This window comes from Zosterops lateralis (assembly GCF_965231275.1).
Source record: "Zosterops lateralis genome assembly, chromosome: 2".
NCBI classification, from domain to species: domain Eukaryota; kingdom Metazoa; phylum Chordata; class Aves; order Passeriformes; family Zosteropidae; genus Zosterops; species Zosterops lateralis.
This window is the reverse complement of record NC_139763.1, coordinates 1,433,513-1,452,987: the sequence shown is the minus strand read 5'-3', so window position 1 is coordinate 1,452,987 and position 19,475 is coordinate 1,433,513. Positions and strand designations below refer to the sequence as shown.

The window sequence follows — 19,475 nt, the reverse complement described above, 5'->3', positions numbered from 1 at the left end:
TGAGTGATAAAAAAATTCCATTATTCCAAATTCTCCTCATTTTTGCAGCCAGTCCTCATGAACAGCCACCCCTTATGTCCAACTTTCCCTTCAGGTGATTTGGGATAATCTGGGAAAATTGCAAAATCCCAGGAGAGCTGGAATCAATCTGGAGCTTCTCCAGGACTCTTTATTTGTAGGGAAAGATTTTCATGGAAATCCAGAATATCCTGACTGGAAGGGACCCACAGGGATCACCCAGGGATCATCCAGACCCTGCACAGACATCCCAAAATCCCACCCTGTCCAAATGCTCCTGGAGCTATTTTAATTAAGCTTTTAAAAAAAAAAAATACAAAATAAAATAAAGGTGCAGCTTTCCAGACACTTTGGAACGTGGGGCCACCAGCACATCCACAGGATTCCCAAATTCCACCAGGATTTTCCAAACTGCTGATGTCCCCAGTGATTAAAAGAGAATAAAAGAGGTGAAATTAAAAATAAATAAATCTGGGATAGTGGAAGGTGCCCCTGCCCGTGGCAAGGGGCTGGAATGAGATGATCTTTAAGGTCTTTTCCAACCCAAACCGTTCCATGATTCCCACTTTTCCCACCTGAGAGAGGAAAGGTTTGTGAGGATAAATGGAATGGGGGAGGAGGAGAACAAGAAGGAGGAGAAGGAGAAGAAGGAGGAGAAGGAGAAGGAGAAGGAGAAGGAGAAGAAGGAGGAGAAGAAGGAGGAGAAGAAAGAGAAGCTCCATCCCCAGGAGCAGCTCTGTGCTCAAGGCTGGGTTTGGAGAAGCTGCTCCAGGCAGATTCCAGAGTGGGATGGGATCAGGGACAGTGAAAGCAGAACCCCACAGCACCTCAGGAGGGGAATAAACATTGGAGGCTGCAGGATCTCTGATTTGTGTCTTAATATTGCCCTGAGTTCGCAGGAAAACGTTCCAATGAAAACGGTGATTACTGGGAACTGAGAGGCTCCTGATCTGCTCCATGATCTCTGCAGGGAATATCCCAGAATTCCAGAAAGACTGAGGTGGGAAAAACCCTCCAGGGTCACCCAGGGCCACCCCAGGGCCACCAGCACCAGCCCAAAGGCTGTCCCCAAGGGCCACCTCCAGCCTGTCACTCCAAAGCTCAGCTGAACTTCATCTCAGCCCTTTGGCTTTGGAGGAAGCTGAGCTTTGGATGGGAGGGACCATCCTGGAGACTCCTGACAGCCCTCAAGGGGCTGAGGCTGGGAGCAGATGAATTGGGAGTTGTGGCCCCCTGAAGATTTGGTGGATGTGCAGGTGCCTTTGGCTTTGATTCCATGGAATGGCCAAGGTGGGAAGAGCCCCTGAGGATCAGGCAGTGCCACCCCAGCAGCACCAGCATCAGCCCAAAGCCTGTCCCCAAGGGCCACCTCCAGCCTCCTCCTGAACACTCCCCCAGACAGTGACTCCAAACCTCCCTGGGCAGCTCATCCCAAGGCCTGACCACTCTGCCAGGGAGGTGCTTGAGGAATGTTCTGTCCCTGGATTTCTGGGGATGAGTCCAGGTGGGCGAGAAGGTCAAGAACATCCTGGGCTGGATGAGGAATTGTGTGTCCAGCAGGAGCAGCAGGGCAGGGATTGGGGATTGTCCCTCTGTGTCCCAGGGCTGTGTCCAGTTGTGGCTCCTGCAGGAGAGCCCTGGAGGGGCTGGAGCGTGTCCAGGGCAGGGAAGGGGCTGGGGGAGGGTCTGGAGCCCCAGGAGGGGCTGAGGGAGCTGGGAAGGGGCTCAGCCTGGAGAAAAGGAGGCTCAGGGGGGACCTTGTGGCTCTGCACAAGTCCCTGCCAGGAGGGGACAGCCGGGGGGGTCGGGCTCTGCTCCCAGGGAACAGGGACAGGAGGAGAGGGAACGGCCTCAGGCTGGGCCAGGGGAGGCTCAGCTTGGCCAGCAGCAGGAATTTCCCCATGGAAAGGGGGCTCAGGCCTTGGCAGGGGCTGCCCAGGGAGCTTTGGAGTGCCCATCCCTGGAGGTGTCACCTGGAGGTGGCACTCAGGGGGACAAGGTGGGCACAGCTGGGATGTTCTGGGAGGGCTTTTCCAGCCTCAGGGATTTTGGGGATTCTGTGCAAACAAAGCTTTGCATTCCTGGCCCCACGAGGCTCTTGGGGTGCAATATTTGGGATGTGATGCAAAAGAAAAAAAAAATGATCCCAGTGCAGCCTGAAGGTCACAAGCAGGGTTTGGTCACAGCCCCACCTCCTGTATTTCTCCTTCAGATTCCCAGTTCTCTTCTGGTTTTAGGGATTTTCCCTCCAGGATCCCCTTTGTGAATGTGGGATGCTCCTGCTGTAGTTGGCTGAGGAAGAATCCAAAATTCCTGCCAAGTCCCCCCTGTCAGGGGCAGTTCAGAAATGAAACTGGGATTTTTTTATCCTGCCTGGATAAGGTGGCTTCATTCCAGGGATGTCACTTTTGGGTTCTGTGGTGCTCCTTGGGGAGGTGGGATTGGAGAATCGTGGGGTTCTGGAATGGTTTGGGGTGCCAGGGACCTTAAACCCATCCATGGAGTGTTTTGGGGTGCCAGGGACCTTAAACCCATCCATGGAATGGTTTGGGTTGGTAAAGGACCTTAAAACCCATCCAGGAATGGTTTGGGTTGGTAAAGGACCTTAAAACCCATCCAGGAATGGTTTGGGTTGGTAAAGGACCTTAAAACCCATCCAGGAATATTTTGGGGTGCCAGGGACCTTAAACCCATCCATGGAGTGGTTTGGGGTGCCAGGGACCTTAAACCCATCCATGGAATGGTTTGGGGGGCCAGGGGCACCTCCCACTGTCCCAGGCTCCCTGCAGGAGCAAAGGCACCTTGGTGAACCCCTGGACTCGATTTCATCCTCCAAAAAAAATCCCTCAGCAAATATTTCTGGTCAAACCCTCCCTCTGCCATGGGACTCCATCTGGGCCCTGTGGTTTGGCCACGTTTCCCATTGAAAGAACCCAGCACATTTCTGTGGGTTCTCACATGAGGAACACCACTATTGTCCTGTCCTAAATTCCAGCCTTTAGGGACTGCGTAATTCCCACCAGGATAAGCCCGGGAGGGGGGCTCGTGCTCCTCTCAGTGCAATTAAAGAGGGGTTGTAGAACCACAGCTGTTTTTAGAGCTCCCCGAGGTCGGCAGGAATGTCCTGGGCTGTGGGGATTGGGATTTACAACCCTCTCCCAACTCGGATTACTCAGAGTCGGCGCAGGCTGAGGAGCGGAAAATCCAACCCAGGGAGAAAGGCTGGATTTCTCAGCTGTGATTCAGCCTCCCAGCAGAGAAAAATCAGGGAATTCAGCACCTAAAGGGATCCAGGAGAGATGGGGAGAGACTGGGGACAAGGGATGGAGGGACAGGACACAGGGAATGGATTCAGAGTAGGATTTGATGGGATCTGGGGCAGGAATTGTTCCCTGGGATGGAATTCCCAGATTTGCTGTGGCTGCCCCTGGATCCCTGGCAGTGCCCAAGGCCAGGTTGGACATTGGGGACAGTGGGAGGTGTCCCTGCCATGGCAGGGCTGGCACTGGGTGGGATTTAAGGTCTCTTCCAACCCAAACCATTTCATAATTCCATGATTTTGTGATTCCATCATTCCATCATTCCACGTTCTCAGCACCCACTATCAGGGACATTTCCCAAGGGCTTGGAGTGACAGGACAAGGAATAACGGCTTCAAACTGAAAGAGGGAAGGTTTAGACTCGATATTAGGAAGGAATTCTTCCCTGGCACAGGTTTCCCAGATTTGCTGTGGCTGCCCCTGGATCCCTGGCAGTGCCCAAGGCCAGGTTGGACATTGGGGACAGTGGGAGGTGTCCCTGCCCATGGCAGGGGTGGAACAAAATGATCTTTATGGTCCCTTCCAACCCAAACCAATCTGGAATTTTGTGATTCTGTAGTTCCAAGTGATGGCTCCCAGCACACACACAGGGATCAGGGCAGAGCTCTGGGGTTCTCCCACCACCAGGAATTTTCTCCCCTCCCAAACCAGTGTCACACAGCCCAGAGGAGTGAGGACCTTCCCCCAGCCCTCAGAGGGGACAAACAGGGAACAGGCACAGCCAGGGAGGTGTCACCTGGAGCAGGGCTGGGAACACCACAGCTCTGAGAGCAAATAAATCAAATAAACAACAACCAATAAACCCCACAGTTCTGAGAGCAAATAAATCATAATTGTGACCAGAGACTACGAAACTGATGCAAAAAACGCTCTTGATAAATCTGGTTTTTATCACATTCTACTCAGAATTTTGTTGCATTTCCAGTGGTGTCAGTGACAGCACAAGGAGCAGCGGCCATGAAAATAAAACACAACAAATTCCACCCCAAACAGAGGAAGAAACTCTTTCCATGGAGCCCTGGAAGAGCTGCCCAGGGAGGTGATGGATTCCCCCTCTCTGGAGACATCCCAAACCCACCTGGATGTGTCATTGTGTCACCGCTCAGGGTGACCCTGCCTGGGCAGGGGGTTGGACTGGGTGATCCAAACCATAACAATTCTGGGATTTTGGGATCTCAACCCTTGGGGCACCACGTTGGGCACCAGAAAGAACCTCCTGGTTTAATGTGGCAGCCAAAGCTCACCCAGACACTGAGGAACTCCCTCCCTCACTCCCAGGGGATGGAGAGAGAACTGGAAAAAAAAGGAAAACTCGTGGGCTGAGATGAAGGCAGGTTAATAGGACACAAAAAAAGAAAGGAAAGTTGTGGAGTCATGGAATGGTTTGAGCTGGAAAGAATCTTAAAGATAATTTTGTCACATTCCCTGCCATGGCAGGGACACCTCCCACTGTCCCCAGTGTCCAGCCTGGCCTTGGGCACTGCCAGGGATGAGGAGCTGAGCAAGACCCAACACATCCAACTCCCACCCCCAGCTCTGCCCGTGTCCTGAGTAACAAACAAAGCCTTTGGCTCTGGAGTTTCTTGGAAAACTCCTTTTCCAGCCCAAGTTTCTGCAGCTTTGCCTTCCTGCTGATCGTCCTGCTTCCCCTGGCAGAGATCCCAAACAAATCTGAGCATCACCAGGTCAGTTTTGGTTTCCTTCCTCTTCCTCTTTGGGCTGGGGGCAGCTCTTCTGGAATTGTTTTGTTGTTCTTTTTTTTTTTTCGTTGTTTTTTTGGTTGGTTGGTTGGTTGGTTGGTTTTTGGGGGGTTTTTTTGTGGTTTTTTTGTTTGTTTGTTTGTTTTGTTTGTTTGGGGTTTTTGGGGTATTTTTGGGGTTTTTTGGGTGCTTTTTTTTTGTTTTTTGTTTGTTTTTTGGTTTTTGTTTTTGTTTTTTGTTTTGTTTTGCTTGTTTTGTTTTGTTTTGTTTTGTTTTGTTTTGTTGGGGTTTTTTTGTTTTGTTTTGTTTTGTTTTCCTCAGTAGAGGGCAGGGAATTATTTCTAGAGGATTCCAAGGATTATCAAATTGACTCTTCACTCTTTCCAGTGCCTGGGACAGCTGGGAATATCCTACCCTTGGAAGATCATTCATGGCCATGCCAGGAGCACTCCTGAAATTCCCTCGTCCTTAATATTTAAGGAATGAGAATATTTAATTTCCAGCATTCCCGTGAGCAGGAGAGTGGAAATGCTGCCTGTGCATCCCTGGGATAATGAACACCCTGCTCCTGGATCCCTCCTGAGTCTCTCAGTCCCAGATGGAGCAGAGCCTGTGACATTGTCATCCTGCTTGTCACCCAAACCAGGGACCAGCCTGAAAGGACACTGGGGGTTCTGGTCAGCAGCGGCTGGACATGAGCCAGCAGAGTGCCCAGGTGGCCAAGAGGGCCAATGGCCCCTGGCCTGGATCAGGAATGGTGTGGCCAGCAGGAGCAGGGAGCTCATTCTGCCTCTGGACTGGGCACTGGTGAGGCCACACCTTGAGTGCTGTGTCCAGTTCAGGATGGACATTGAGGGCTGTGTCCAGTTCAGGATGGACAATGAGTGCTGTGTCCAGTTCTGGCCCCTCAGTTCAGGAAGGACATTGAGATGCTTGAACGTGTCCAGAGGAGGCAACAAAGCTGGTGAAGGGATTGGAAAACAAGTCATAAGAACGACTGAGGGAGCTGGGGGTGTTTATCCTGGAGAAAAGGAGACTCAGGGGTGACCTGATCACTCCCCACAACCCCCTGAAAGGTGCCTGTGCTCAGTGGGGTTGGTCTCTCTCCAGGCAGCACTGACAGAACGAGAGGACACAGCCTTGAGCTGCACCAAGGGAAATACAGGTTGGACATTAGGGAGAAGTTTTTCACATAAAGAGTGATTAAATACTGGAATGGTCTGCCCGGGGAGGTGGTGGAGTCACCATCCCTGGATGTGTTTAAAAGGAAACTGGATGTGGCACTCGATGCCATGACCCAGTTGAGGTGTTGGGGTTGGGTTGGACTCGATGATCTTGGAGGTCTCTTCCAACCTACACGTTCTGTGATTCTGGGATTCTGTGAGTGTGCCATGAGCTGCCAAGGGGAATTGGGGAGGGAAAATCCAACTGAAAAGCTTTTTGTCCTTTACCTGTGACCTTCACATCTGCCCTCAGCACAAACCTGAGCTCAGCTCCTTGCCTGGGGAGCCCTGCAGGAGTTGGACATTCCCCAAGGAATGTTGGAGGTGTTTCCACCAGACTCTGCAGAGAAGTTTCTTGTGAGGCTTCACCAGCAGAATTCCCAGCTCTGGAACCCTGCTGAGGTGGCTGGGGGATTCCTCCTGGGATAAAGTGCACTGGGCTGCCAGGATAAATGGAATTCTGGAATGGTTTGGGTAGGGAGGGAATTGAAACCAGCCCATCCCATCCCTGACCCCGAGCACTGCCCCAGGCTGCTCCAAGCCCCAACTTTGGACACTTCCAGAGCTTCCCTGAGCATCATCCACAACTCCTCTGTTCCCACAAAACTCAGCCAGGGGGCTCCTGCAGGATCTCAGCATCCCACAAAACTCCCTTTAGGATTTTCCTGAGCCAGATTCCCTCGGTGCCAGCAGCACCCTCCACACACACCCCAAGCACAACCCAACCCCAGCAGGGATTGAAGCTCTCCCAGCATCCATCCCCTCCCAAAAAATCCCCATCCTTTATAAACCTGGAATGCTGCAGGAGTGGAATCTGGCAGTGCCAAGCTCCCCCCATTTTCCATGAGTGCTGCCTCCTTTATGGAGCCTCTCATTTGCTGGAATTTGTGGGGGTTTTTTTTTCCCCCAAGGGCTTTTCAGTGGGATGTTCAAGGGAAAATCTCGCCAGCACCCAAGTTGGAGAGAAGTGAATCATAAAAATCTCAAAGGCCAATTAAAAACCCCTCGTGTTTTAAACAATGCTGGTGATTTTTTAAGCTTGTGCTTCCAGGCCTTAAGTTGAAAATATCTGTGGGAGGGGAGATTTGGCTTAAATTGCAGCTTTCCAGAACCTGAAAGGAGCCTGAAAAGGAGGATGGATTCAAACTGATGGGGAGGAGATTTAGATGGGATTTTGGGAAGGAATTCTTTATCCTAAGGGTGGGATAGGTCCTGGAATAGAATTCCCAAATTTGCTGTGGCTGCCCCTGGATCCCTGGAAGTTCCCAAGGCCAGGTTGGACATTGGGGCTTGGAGCAGCCTGGGATGATGGATGAGCCCTAAAATCCCTCCCCACCCAAACCAGTTTGTGATTCCATGAGAGAATGGAGATTCTGGACACACCCTGGGAGACTCTTTGGGCAGAAATAACCTATCATAATAATAATCCTAAGAAAAATTCCTGACTCCTGATTTATATCCCAAAGCTTTCCTTCCTTATCCATCAAATGGAGCTGATCCCACCAAGGGACAGGGATGAGTTTCAGGGATCAGATTCCCAAATCCAGCTGCAGGAGCCCCTGAGCCAGGGTCTGATTTTGGCCATTCCAATCCTTCCCTGGATGATTCCCAGGGAATCAGGAATTCCCAGCCCAGCCCCTCCTGCAGCTCTCAGGATTCCCAGAGTGACATTGGAACAGAAAATCCTGAAATTCTTTGTGCCCACATTGCCAGCAAAGGGGATTTTGTTGCGCTCTGGATTCAGGGAGAAAATCCTATTATTAGTATATATTATATATAGATTATATATAAATATTATATAGAAATATTTAGAATATATAATATATAATATATATTATATATAAATATTAAATATAAATATTGTATATAAATTACATATAAATATTATATATAATATATTTTATATATGATATATATTATACATATATTATAAATAAAATATTATATAATATGTTATATCATAATATATATTATATATTATATTATTATATATTATATATTATATTATATTATATTATATTATATTATATTATATTATATTATATATTATGTTATCTTATAAATATATTATATATAATATATACTATAGATATTATATTGTAATATATATTACATTATATATAATATATATAATATATAAATATATATCATATATAATTATATATATTTATATAATCTATATTTTTATTATACATATATTCTTATTATATAATAATTTATTAAATAATATTATTTATTACTACATTAATACTATTATTTTTATACAATTATAGTCATTATATTATCAATATTATATATTTATTATTATTATATTAGATATTATTATGATAATTATTATATTATCAATATATTATCAATATATTATCAATATATTATATTATATTATATCATATTATATTATATTATATTATATTATATATATTATTAATATATAAATAACTATTAATACAAAAATAACTACAACAATAAAAAGAACCTATAATAAGGAATTCAGCTTCAGGGAGTGTGTAGTGCATTCCCTCTGTTCTTCCAATGATTTTTCCAGGAAAAAAAAAGAGAATTAAAAAAAAAAAAATGAAAATCAAATTTAAATTTAAAAAAAAAAAAAAAAAAGGTTTTTTGTTTCTTCCCCAAAATTCCACATCCAAGGAAAAAAAAAATAGCACAAAAAAGCCACATCAACACTTTATTCTGATTTTTCCCCCAGTTTGAAGTGTCCACTTGATGGCAAAACAAAAAAAATCTTTGATTCTCCTGCTCCTACAAAAGTTTGTGGATTTTCTAATTCCCACCTGGAATTTTCTGTGGATTTTTTTTTTCCCTGTGCTTTGAACATTTATTTACCTTGACGACCATGAGTGAAAATTTTGGGATTTTTTTAATATTTTAAAAAAAAGAAAAGAGTCGGTTTTTATTTTTAACCACATTTTTATTGCCTTTTTTTTTTTTTTTTTTTTTTCCCTGCCAAATCACATCCTGGATTTCTATATTTACACTGCAGACTTTTTAATCTCCCATGTAAATATCCATATTCTGGAGTAATCTCTGAGAAAAAAAAAAAAAAAGCTAAAAAAAAGCTAAAAAATAATCTATTTATAGCATCCTGCAGCTGGAGAAATCTTCATTATCAATGTAATGCTCCGAGAGAAAAAAAACCAAATCAATTTGCAGAGTTGTCAAATATCAAGATAAAGCAGCCAGATTAAAATTATCTCAATTATTTTAAAAAAAAAGAATTATAATAATGAAGATAATGTGATAGACCACACACACATCTCATGGGCAAAAGTGATTTTGTAAAAAGTGATTTTTTTTTTTTTTTTTTTTAATGGACAGGAGTTATCACAATTCTTATGGATAAAAAGTGATTTTTTATTTTTTAATGGACAGGAATTATCACAATTCTTATGGATAAAAAGTGACTTTTTTTATTTTTTTTAAATTTTTTTTAATGGACAGGAGTTATCACGATTCTTATGGATAAAAAGCGATTTTGGGGTTTTTTTATTTTTTTTTAATGGACAGGAGTTATCACAATTCTTATGGATAAAAAGTGATTTTTTTTTTAATTTTTTTTAATGGACAGGAGTTATCACAATTCAGTGATTTTTTTTTTTTTTTTTTTAATGGACAGGAGTTATCACAATTCTTATGGATAAAAAGTGATTTTTTTTAATTTTTTTTTATTTTTTTTTAATGGACAGGAGTTATCACAATTCTTATGGATAAAAAGTGATTTTTGTTAATTTTTTTTTTATTTTTTTAATGGACAGGAGTTATCACAATTCTTATGGATAAAAAGTGATTTTTTTTTTATTTTTTAATGGACAGGAGTTATCACAATTCTTATGGATAAAAAGTGATTTTTTTTTTATTTTTTTATTTTTTTTTAATGGACAGGAGTTATCACAATTCTTATGGATAAAACGTGATTTTTTTTTATTTTTTTATTTTTTTAATGGACAGGAGTTATCACAATTCTTATGGATAAAAAGTGACTTTTTATTTTTTAATGGACAGGAGTTATCACAATTCTTATGGATAAAAAGTGATTTTGGTTTTTTTTTATTTTTTTTTAATGGACAGGAGTTATCACAATTCTTATGGATAAAAAGTGATTTTTTTAAAATTTTTTTTTTATTTTTTTTAATGGACAGGAGTTATCACAATTCTTATGGATAAAAAGTGATTTTTTTTTATTATTTTATTTTTTTTAATGGACAGGAGTTACCACAATTCTTATGGATAAAAAGTGATTTTTTTCTTTAATTTTTTTTTTTTAATGGACAGGAGTTATCACAATTCTTATGGATAAAAAGTGATTTTTTTTTTTTTTTTAATGGACAGGAGTTATCACAATTCTTATGGATAAAAAGTGATTTTTTAATTTTTTTTTAATGGACAGGAGTTATCACAATTCTTATGGATAAAAAGTGATTTTTTTAAAATTTTTTTTTATTTTTTTTTAATGGACAGGAGTTATCACAATTCTTATGGATAAAAAGTGACTTTTTTATTTTATTTTTTTTTAATGGACAGGAGTTATCACAATTCAGTGATTTTTTAATTTTTTTTTTTTATGGACAGGAGTTATCACAATTCTTATGGATAAAAAGTGACTTTTTTATTTTTTTTTTTTTTTTAATGGACAGGAGTTATCACAATTCAGTGATTTATTTTATTTTTTATTTTTTTTTAATGGACAGGAGTTATCACAATTCTTACGGACAGTAGCAATAAAAATTAAAGGTTTTAAATGTTTGGGATTTTCAGTTTTTCTGGAGTTTCTCTCCAGGGCTGAGGGGGGTGATGCCGCCGCACTCCTCTGCCTTGGCCGGGGGGTGTCTGAGAAAAGCCCTCCTGACGACATCGATGTCGCGGCCCAAATGCTCCATCATGGGGGACACGATGGAAGGAGGAGCCTCCAAGTCTATCAGAAAATATCTGCAATGAGAAAAACAGCAAATCAATCAAAATATCTGGGTTGGAATAAAAAAAAAAAAAAAAAAAAATACCTGGGGTGGAACCAAAATCAGCCCAAATAGCTGGGCTGGAACCAAAATAAAACCCAAAATACCTGCGCTAGAATAAAAAAGATCCCAAAATACCTGGGCTGGAAACAAAAAAATCTCAAAATACCTGGGCTGGAACACTAAAAAAAATTCCCCAAAATATCTGGGCTGGAATAAAAAAAACCCCCAAGATACCTGGGCTGGAAACAAAAAAAAATTCCCCAAAATATCTGGGCTGGAATAAAAAAAAAAAAAAATCCCAAAATACCTGAGCTGGAAACAAATCAGTGAAAATACCTTGGCTGGAATATAAAAAACCCAAAATACCTGGGCTGGAACAAAGAAAGAAAAAAAAAAATCCCAAAATACCTGGGGTGGAACAAAGAAAGACCCCAAAATATCTGGGCTGGAAAAAAACAAACAAACAAACAAAAAATCTCAAAATATGTGGGCTGGAATAAAAAAATCCCCAAAATACCTGGGCTGGAACAAAAGAAAAAGTTTTTTTCCCTGGGAATGTTGTCCCAACACTCCTGGAGCTCTGTCCAGCACTGCTGATCCAAGGAAATCAAGGAATTTTATTTTTCCTCTTCATTCCCACATCCTGACTGGGACAGTTTTTAAGGTGAGGTGGGATGGCAGGAGCAGCTCCTTCCTCCAACTCCTGATTTTTTTTTTGGGGAAACAGATACCAAAGGGAAACATCTCAATCTCATTCACACACACACACAGAGATTCCTTCCTGCAAAGCTCTGCCTTCGGGGCTGAATGGAGATGTGAAAAATAAACTGATATTAAAAAAAACACCAAAAAACCAAAGCAAAGTCTCGGGTTGGTTTTCTCACCCGAGATTCAAGTTGTTTAAAGTCCTTGGCCCTCTAAAAGCCCCGAGTCGCGTTGGTACAAAGAAGCGGAGTCTTCAAGGCCTTGCTTTCTGGTTTCTCGAGTTGTTTATTATTTGATATCACAGAGTTTTTTCTCCGCTCCCAGCCGAGGTCCGGACAGCGGCTGGGACACGAGGCGACTGCCCACCGATGGGACGTCACCTTACATTTATACAGATAATTACGTATAGGATATTTACTATTTCACACCAATGCCTAGTGCTTACACTAAGAGGGTCACTTCTGCTTTGACCCAATCCACTCTAACTATCTTATTTCATCACCACCCCAGAAGATGGAGGACGAGGAAGAAGGAGAGGGACACGAGGTACCACCCAAATTCCACCATCTTGTCCCCCATTTACCTCTATTCTAAGAATCTTAAAACTACTGAATTTTGTATGTTCTACTGTGTTATACTACTATTTTCACTTCCTGGTGATTTGCAATTCCTCTCCTAATGCTGGAAGTTTTTCCCATGGGCTAAGATCAAACTCAGTGTCTTCCTGGGCTCTGTGCCAAGGTTTCCAACCCCCCTGGACCGGTTCTACACCCCCCTGTCCAGGGCTCAAATTCTCTTTCCCAGGTCTCAGGTCATCCAAGGGGATGTCCTGGACTCCAACACAAAGAGGTGGATTTATCCCAAATCACATCCTTGATGTGAACATGGATTAAATCTTCAATCTGCTGGAGTGTGATGGGATCTTGGTGGGATTGAGACATGGAATGTCCTGAGCTGGAATAAACCCACAGAGATCAACAATCCAAGCCCTGTCCCTGTCAAGAATCCCAACAATCCCATCCCTGGCAGGGCTGTCCAAAGGCTCCTGGAGCTCTGGCAGCCACTGGGTGGAATTTAATTTAATTTGGTTCCTCCAACCCAAATTATTCCATGTAGGAAATTGAGAAGCTGTTGTTGTGAATGGCTGGAGGCGCTTGACTCCAATCCTGCCAAAGTTTGAGGAATGATCACAGAATATCCTGAGTGGGAATAAACCCACAGGGATGATCCAGTCCCACCCCAACAATCCCCCCTGGGCATCCCTGGCAGGGCTGTCCAAAGGCTCCTGGAGCTCTGGGGCTGTGCCCATTCCCTGGGGAGCCTGAGCAGTGCCTGAACCCTCTGGGGGCAGAGCCTTGCCCTACAATCCCCCCTCAATCCCTCCTGGAGCAGCTCCAGCCTCTCCCTGGCTCCCATCAGGTCCCAGGAGCAGTTCCATGTTGGATCAGCCTGTTGGACATTTGGGGAATTCACCTTCCCAAGGAGGTGGGAGCAGCAGAGTTGCAAACACAGCAGGGAATTCCCTTATCCTGTGCTCTCCCTGTGTGCTCACACATCCCAAACTAGGGGAATATATATATATTTTTTTATTATTATTTTTTTTTTTTTTTTGACAATCACCAGAAGTTTTGCTTGACGTTAATGTGTTATTTCTTCACCCATTCCCTGGGGAGCCTGGGCAGTGCCTGAACCCTCTGGGGGCAGAGCCTTGCCCTAAAATCCCCCCTCAATCCCTCCTGGAGCGGCTCCAGCCTCTCCCTGGCTGCTGTTCCTGTGGCAGGTCTCAGATCCCCAGGGAACCCTTTGGTGTCCCCACAGCTCTCCTGACATCCAGGAGGAAACATCCACCAGGATGTGGCTCCTCACTGAGATCTCAATAACCAAAGTTGTTTCTGCAATGAATCCCTTTCCTGAAGATCTGCACCTTCTCCAGGAGCTCAGCTGGAGTTTTCCAGGAGGATTTTCCAGCTCCAGCACAGCTGAGGGAGCGAAGGGGTGTCCTGCACTTCCCAGGGAACACAAACAAACCCTGTGCATCAATTCCTAATTCCCACCATCCCATCCAGCCCTGCCCTTGGCACTGGGAAACCATTCCCTGTGTCCTGTCCCTCCAGACCTTGGAAATTGTCTCTCCAAACCAAAGAAAGTGATAAAAAAATTCTGGTTCCAGCTTTATGGGCAGTGCTGGATCATTCATAACATTTCACGGGAGAAGGGCTGGATGAGATTTTGGGCAGGAATTGTTTCCTGGGAGGGTGGGGAGGGGTTGGGATGGAATTCCCAGATTTGCTGTGGCTGCCCCTGGATCCCTGGCAGTGCCCAAGGCCAGGTTGGACATTGGGGACAGTGGGAGGTGTCCCTGACACCCCAAACCATTCCATGGATGGGTTTAAGGTCCCTTCCAACCCAAACTATTCCAGAATCCCACAGTTCTCCAATCCCACCTCCCCAAGGAGCACCACACAACCCAAAAGTGCCATCCCTGGAATGAAGCCACCTTATCCAGGCAGATAAAACATCCCAGTTTCATTTCTGACCTGCCCCTGACAGGGGGGACTTGGCAGGAATTTTGGATTCTTCCTCAGCCAACTACAGCAGGAGCATCCCACGTTCCCAAAGGGGATCCTGGAGGGGAAATCCCTAAAACCAAAAGGGAACTGGGAATGTGAAGGAGAAATACAGGAGGTGGGGCTGTGACCAAACCCTTCTTGTGACCTTCAGGCTGCACTGGGTTCATTTTTTTTTTTTTTGCATCACATCCCAAATATTGCACCCCAAGAGCCCCCCTGGGGCCAGGAATGACTCAGGCACTGAGCACTGCTGGATTGCAGAATCCACCCCTGGAAAATGTGCCAATGACATTTCTCCTCAACCACCACCCTGATCCCACAGCAGCATCCACAAACTCATCCCCAAACCCTTTCCAGAAAGTCCAGAATTCTTTATGGGATGGGCAGGATGGTAAAAAAAAAAACCCCAGATTAAACCCCAAATGCTGAGGCAGGGTCCTCCAGGAGAGGTGCCCAGCTGGAATGGGCAGTGCTGGGTGTCCAAGGGAGCAGTGCCAGCCAGGCCAGCTCAAAATTCCAGGGATTTGGAGGAATTCTGGGCTCCTTCATCCTCAAAAAATCCCCACAACAACAACAACAACCATTTGGCTTTTTGAGAAATTGGGCTGCAGAATGGCACCAGGGCTGGAGTTTAGGGACGTTTTCCAGTTGGGACAGAGCAGCCCAGCAGGATGTGAGGATGATGCTCCCCCTGGACGTGGGATCCTCTGGAAAAGCTCATCCCCAAACCCTTTCCAGCATCCACAAACTCACCCCCAAACCCTTTCCAGAATTCTTTAACTGCTGGATTGCAGAATCCACCCCTGGAAAATGTAATGACATTTCTCCTGAGCCACCACCCTGATCCTACACCAGCATCCACAAACTCACCCCCAAACCCTTTCCAGAAAGTCCAGAATTCTTTATGGGATGGGTAGGATGGTAAAAAAAAAATAGATTAAGACCTCAATGCTGAGGCAGGGTCCTCCAGGAGAGGTGCCCAGCTGGAATGGGCAGTGCTGGGTGTCCAAGGGAGCAGTGCCAGCCAGGCCAGCTCAAAATTCCAGGGATTTGGAGGAATTCTGGGCTCCTTCATCCTCAAAAAATCCCCACAACAACAACAACAACCATTTGGCTTTTTGAGAAATTGGGCTGCAGAATGGCACCAGGGCTGGAGTTTAGGGACATTTTCCAGTTGGGACAGAGCAGCCCAGCAGGATGTGAGGATGATGCTCCCCCTGGACGTGGGATCCTCTGGAAAAGCTCATCCCCAAACCCTTTCCAGCATCCACAAACTCACCCCCAAACCCCTTCTACAAAATCCAGAATTCTTTAACTGCTGGATTGCAGAATCCACCCCTGGAAAACGTGGCAATGACATTTCTCCTCAACCACCACTCTGATCCCACAGCAGCATCCACAAACTCATCCCCAAACCCTTTCCAGAAAGTCCAGAATTCTTTATGGGATGGGCAGGATGGTAAAAAAAAACCCCAGATTAAACCCCAAATGCTGAGGCAGGGTCCTCCAGGAGAGGTGCCCAGCTGGAATGGGCAGTGCTGGGTGTCCAAGGGAGCAGTGCCAGCCAGGCCAGCTCAAAATTCCAGGGATTTGGAGGAATTCTGGGCTCCTTCATCCTCAAAAAATCCCCACAACAACAACAACAACCATTTGGCTTTTTGGGGAACTGGGCTGTAGAACGGCACCAGGGCTGGAGTTCAGGGACATTTTCCAGTCGGGACAGTGCAGCCCAGCAGGATGTGAGGATGATGCTCCCCCTGATCCTCTGGAAAATCCATCACCATCCCACTGGTGAATTGAGCAGATTTGACACTTGAACTCTCCTCCTTGGGAAGGAGCTTTTCCCAAACCCTCTCCCCTCCCAGGGAGGAGGATGGGGGCAGCAATTCCAGCTGGTGCCTCCTGCCCCTTTTCCCTCACCTCCATCCCCTGCTCTTCTTCATCCAGAATTTAATCCCATTTCTCACCTGCTGCTTTTGCATTGCGCTCCCTAAAAGAAACTTATTTTCTTTTTTTTTATTTTATTTTATTTTATTTATTATTATTATTATTATTATTATTATTTTTCCCCCCCTCCTTCCCTCTCCAAAGGCTGCTTTGCAACTTTGTGTTGCTTTTTTCTCTGCCATTAGCAAAGGGTGGAAATTTCCACTGACGCACTGTTGATAAGCCAAGGAGAGGCACAGGGGGGGGGGAAGGGAGGATGAGCTGTTCCAGCAGATCTTTTCTGACTCCTCGCAGGAAAAAAAAAAAAAAAAAAAAAAAAAAAAAAGGTATTTTATCAAAACTGCAGGCACTGGGGCTTTCAAAAACAACCACTTCTCTCTAACGTGAGCAAGGTTGTTTCCCTCTGCCACAACAACAACAAAAAACAAAGAGAAGGGAGAAAGAAGCAGCATTAAAAAAAAAAAAAAAATTAAAAAAATTTGGATTTCTTCAGGAAAGAAAGAAAGGGGCTGGAAAAAACAATGAGCAGCACAATGGATAATGAAATCCCTGAACCCCTGAAATCTCCAGGATGAAATCAGCTGGCAGGAGGTTTTTAAAACCCTCAGAACCACAACGGGGCTGTTTGTGCAGCAAAAAAAAACCCCCAAATCCCAACCAGACAAAGGCAGGGAAAAATACAGGAATGCAGCAGGGGAACCACCTCGTCCTTGCAGACAGAAAATGCAAAAAAAAAAATAAAATAAAAAAAAAAGCATTTGTGCTCTCTAGGAGTCACCAGGGGAGAAATGCAGGAAAATTCCACTGATTCACCACGAGCCCACAGTTATTTTTGTTCTCCTGCTTGACTGCAAACACAGGGATGATTTAAATGCAGGCTGGAACACATTAAAACAATGCATCAACTCAAAAAAAGAAAAAAAAAAAAAATTAAAATATAAGATGGTCTCAAATAAAGGAGCATGTGTCTTTGCATATGAAGGAAATAATAATAATAATAAAAAAGAGCCAGGTTTAATTTTTCAAATTTACCACATTCAAAGCAGAAATTGTTTGAATTCTGAGTCCTGAGGATGCTCAAATCTGTTGCTTTAAAGGTAGAACCTCAAGGGTGAAAATTCCCTTTGAAATCCTCCTGGAATAAAACTCTGAGCCAAGGGAACAATGAAGACACGGCGGGTTTGGAAAAGCATCTGGGGGCCCATAATTTTGGCCCCAAAATTCAAAATTCTTCCCCTGTGTGGAGGTGGAAGATCCAAAGGCAAGAAAATGTTCTGAGGAGCAGAAAACACCTGGAGGAAACCACAGCAGGGGCAGGGAGGAGCTCCACGTTGTGCTCATTAAGGTAATTCCACAATCTTTTTTTTATTATTTTTTAATCTTTTTTTAATATATTTTTAAATTATTTTTTTAATTTTTTAATTTTTTTTAAATTTTTTTAAATTATTTTTTAATTCTTTTTTTTTTTAATTTTTAAAATTTTTTAAAATTTAATTTATTTTTTTTTTTACCCAAAAGGTAATTCCACAATCTTTTTTTTTATTATTTTTTTCATCTTTTTTTTTATATTTTTTTAAATTATTTTTTAATTTTTTAAAATTTTTTTAAATTTTTTTTTTTAATTTTTTAATTTTTTTTTAAATTTAATATTTTTTTCTAGCTAAATGTTCATTTTTAAGGCCACGGAAATAGGAGAATTTGCTTTTTGCTTTAATTTAATTTTTTTTTTTCTGGCTGAATGTTCATTTTTAAAGCCACAGAAATAAAGGAATTTTCTTTTCCCCTCCTCATCAGCAGGGCAAGTTCATGATCAGGATTATCAAAAGGACCAGCACAAGTTTTGCCTTCAACTTTTTAAAAAAAAACACGGCACTGGGAATTCCTTGAAATCCTGGGAAGGACCAGATTTCATTTCTCAAATTTACCACATTCAAAGCAGAAATTGTTTGAATTCTGAGTCCTGAGGATGCTCAAATCTGTTGCTTTAAAGGTAGAACCTCAAGGGTGAAAATTCCCTTTGAAATCCTCCTGGAATAAAACTCTGAGCCAAGGGAACAATGAAGACACGGTGGGTTTGGAAAAGCATCTGGGGGCCCATAATTTTGACCCCAAAATTCAAAATTCTTCCCCTGTGTGGAGGTGGAAAATCCAAGGGCAAGAAAATGTTCTGAGGAGCAGAAAACACCTGGAGGAAACCACAGCAGGGGCAGGAAGGAGCTCCACGTTGTCCTCATTAAGGTAATTCCACAATCTTTTTTTTATTATTTTTTTCATCTTTTTTTGTTATTTTTTTAATTATTTTTTTAATTTTTTAAAATTTTTTTTTAATTTTTTTAAATTATTTTTTAATTCTTTTTTTTTTTAATTTTTAAAATTTTTTAAAATTTAATTTATTTTTTTTTTACCCAAAAGGTAATTCCACAATCTTTTTTATTATTATTTTTTTCACCTTTTTTTTTATATTTTTTTAAATTATTTTTTAATTTTTTTAAAATTTTTAAAAAAATTTTTTTTAATTTTTTAAATTTTTTTTAAATTTAATTTTTTTTTCTAGCTAAATGTTCATTTTTAAGGCCACGGAAATAGGAGAATTTGCTTTTTGCTTTAATTTAAATTTTTTTTTTCTGGCTAAATGTTCATTTTTAAGGCCATGGAAATAGGAGAATTTTATTACCCCTCCTCATCAACAGGGCAAGTTCATGATCAGGATTATCAGAAGGACCAGCACAAGTGTTGATGAGGAGGGGAAAAGCAAATTCTCCCATTTCCATGGCCTTAAAAATGAACATTTAGCCAGAAAAAAAAATTAAATTAAATTAAAAAAAAAAATTAAAAAATAAAAAAAAAAATTAAAAAATAATTAAAAAAAAAAGATGAAAAAAATAATTAAATAAAAATATTGTGGAATTACCTTAATGAGGAGCAGAAAACACCTGGAGGAAACCACAGCAGGGGCAGGGAGGAGCTCCACGTTGTCCTCATTAAGGTAATTCCACAATCTTTTTTTTATTATTTTTTT

At 42.7% G+C, this 19,475-nt stretch overlaps 1 protein-coding gene and 1 long non-coding RNA gene across 3 annotated transcripts in view; one reads left to right on the top strand and one right to left on the bottom strand.

Moving 5' to 3' along the window:
- Positions 1 to 8,765: 8,765 nt before the first annotated feature.
- MRPS6 (mitochondrial ribosomal protein S6) overlaps positions 8,766 to 19,475 on the bottom strand; it is a 54,811-nt gene continuing 44,101 nt past the window's right edge. Inside the window, exons 3-4 of one of the 2 annotated variants that reach the window (XM_083884390.1) lie at positions 10,986 to 11,205; positions 8,766 to 9,615 (exon numbers count right to left, since the gene is read on the bottom strand). In XM_083884390.1, coding sequence (XP_083740516.1) covers positions 11,031 to 11,205 — 175 coding nt within the window. In that variant the 3' untranslated portion in view covers positions 8,766 to 9,615; positions 10,986 to 11,030. Of the gene's footprint in view, positions 9,616 to 9,803; positions 9,914 to 10,985; positions 11,206 to 19,475 lie in introns of those variants that run through there. The other variant, XM_083884391.1, reaches the window with a different exon arrangement.
- On the top strand, positions 9,778 to 11,024 carry LOC310923246. Its single transcript, XR_014592569.1, has 3 exons — positions 9,778 to 9,814; positions 9,865 to 10,765; positions 10,818 to 11,024. It is a non-coding gene; the product is annotated as an uncharacterized lncRNA (long non-coding RNA).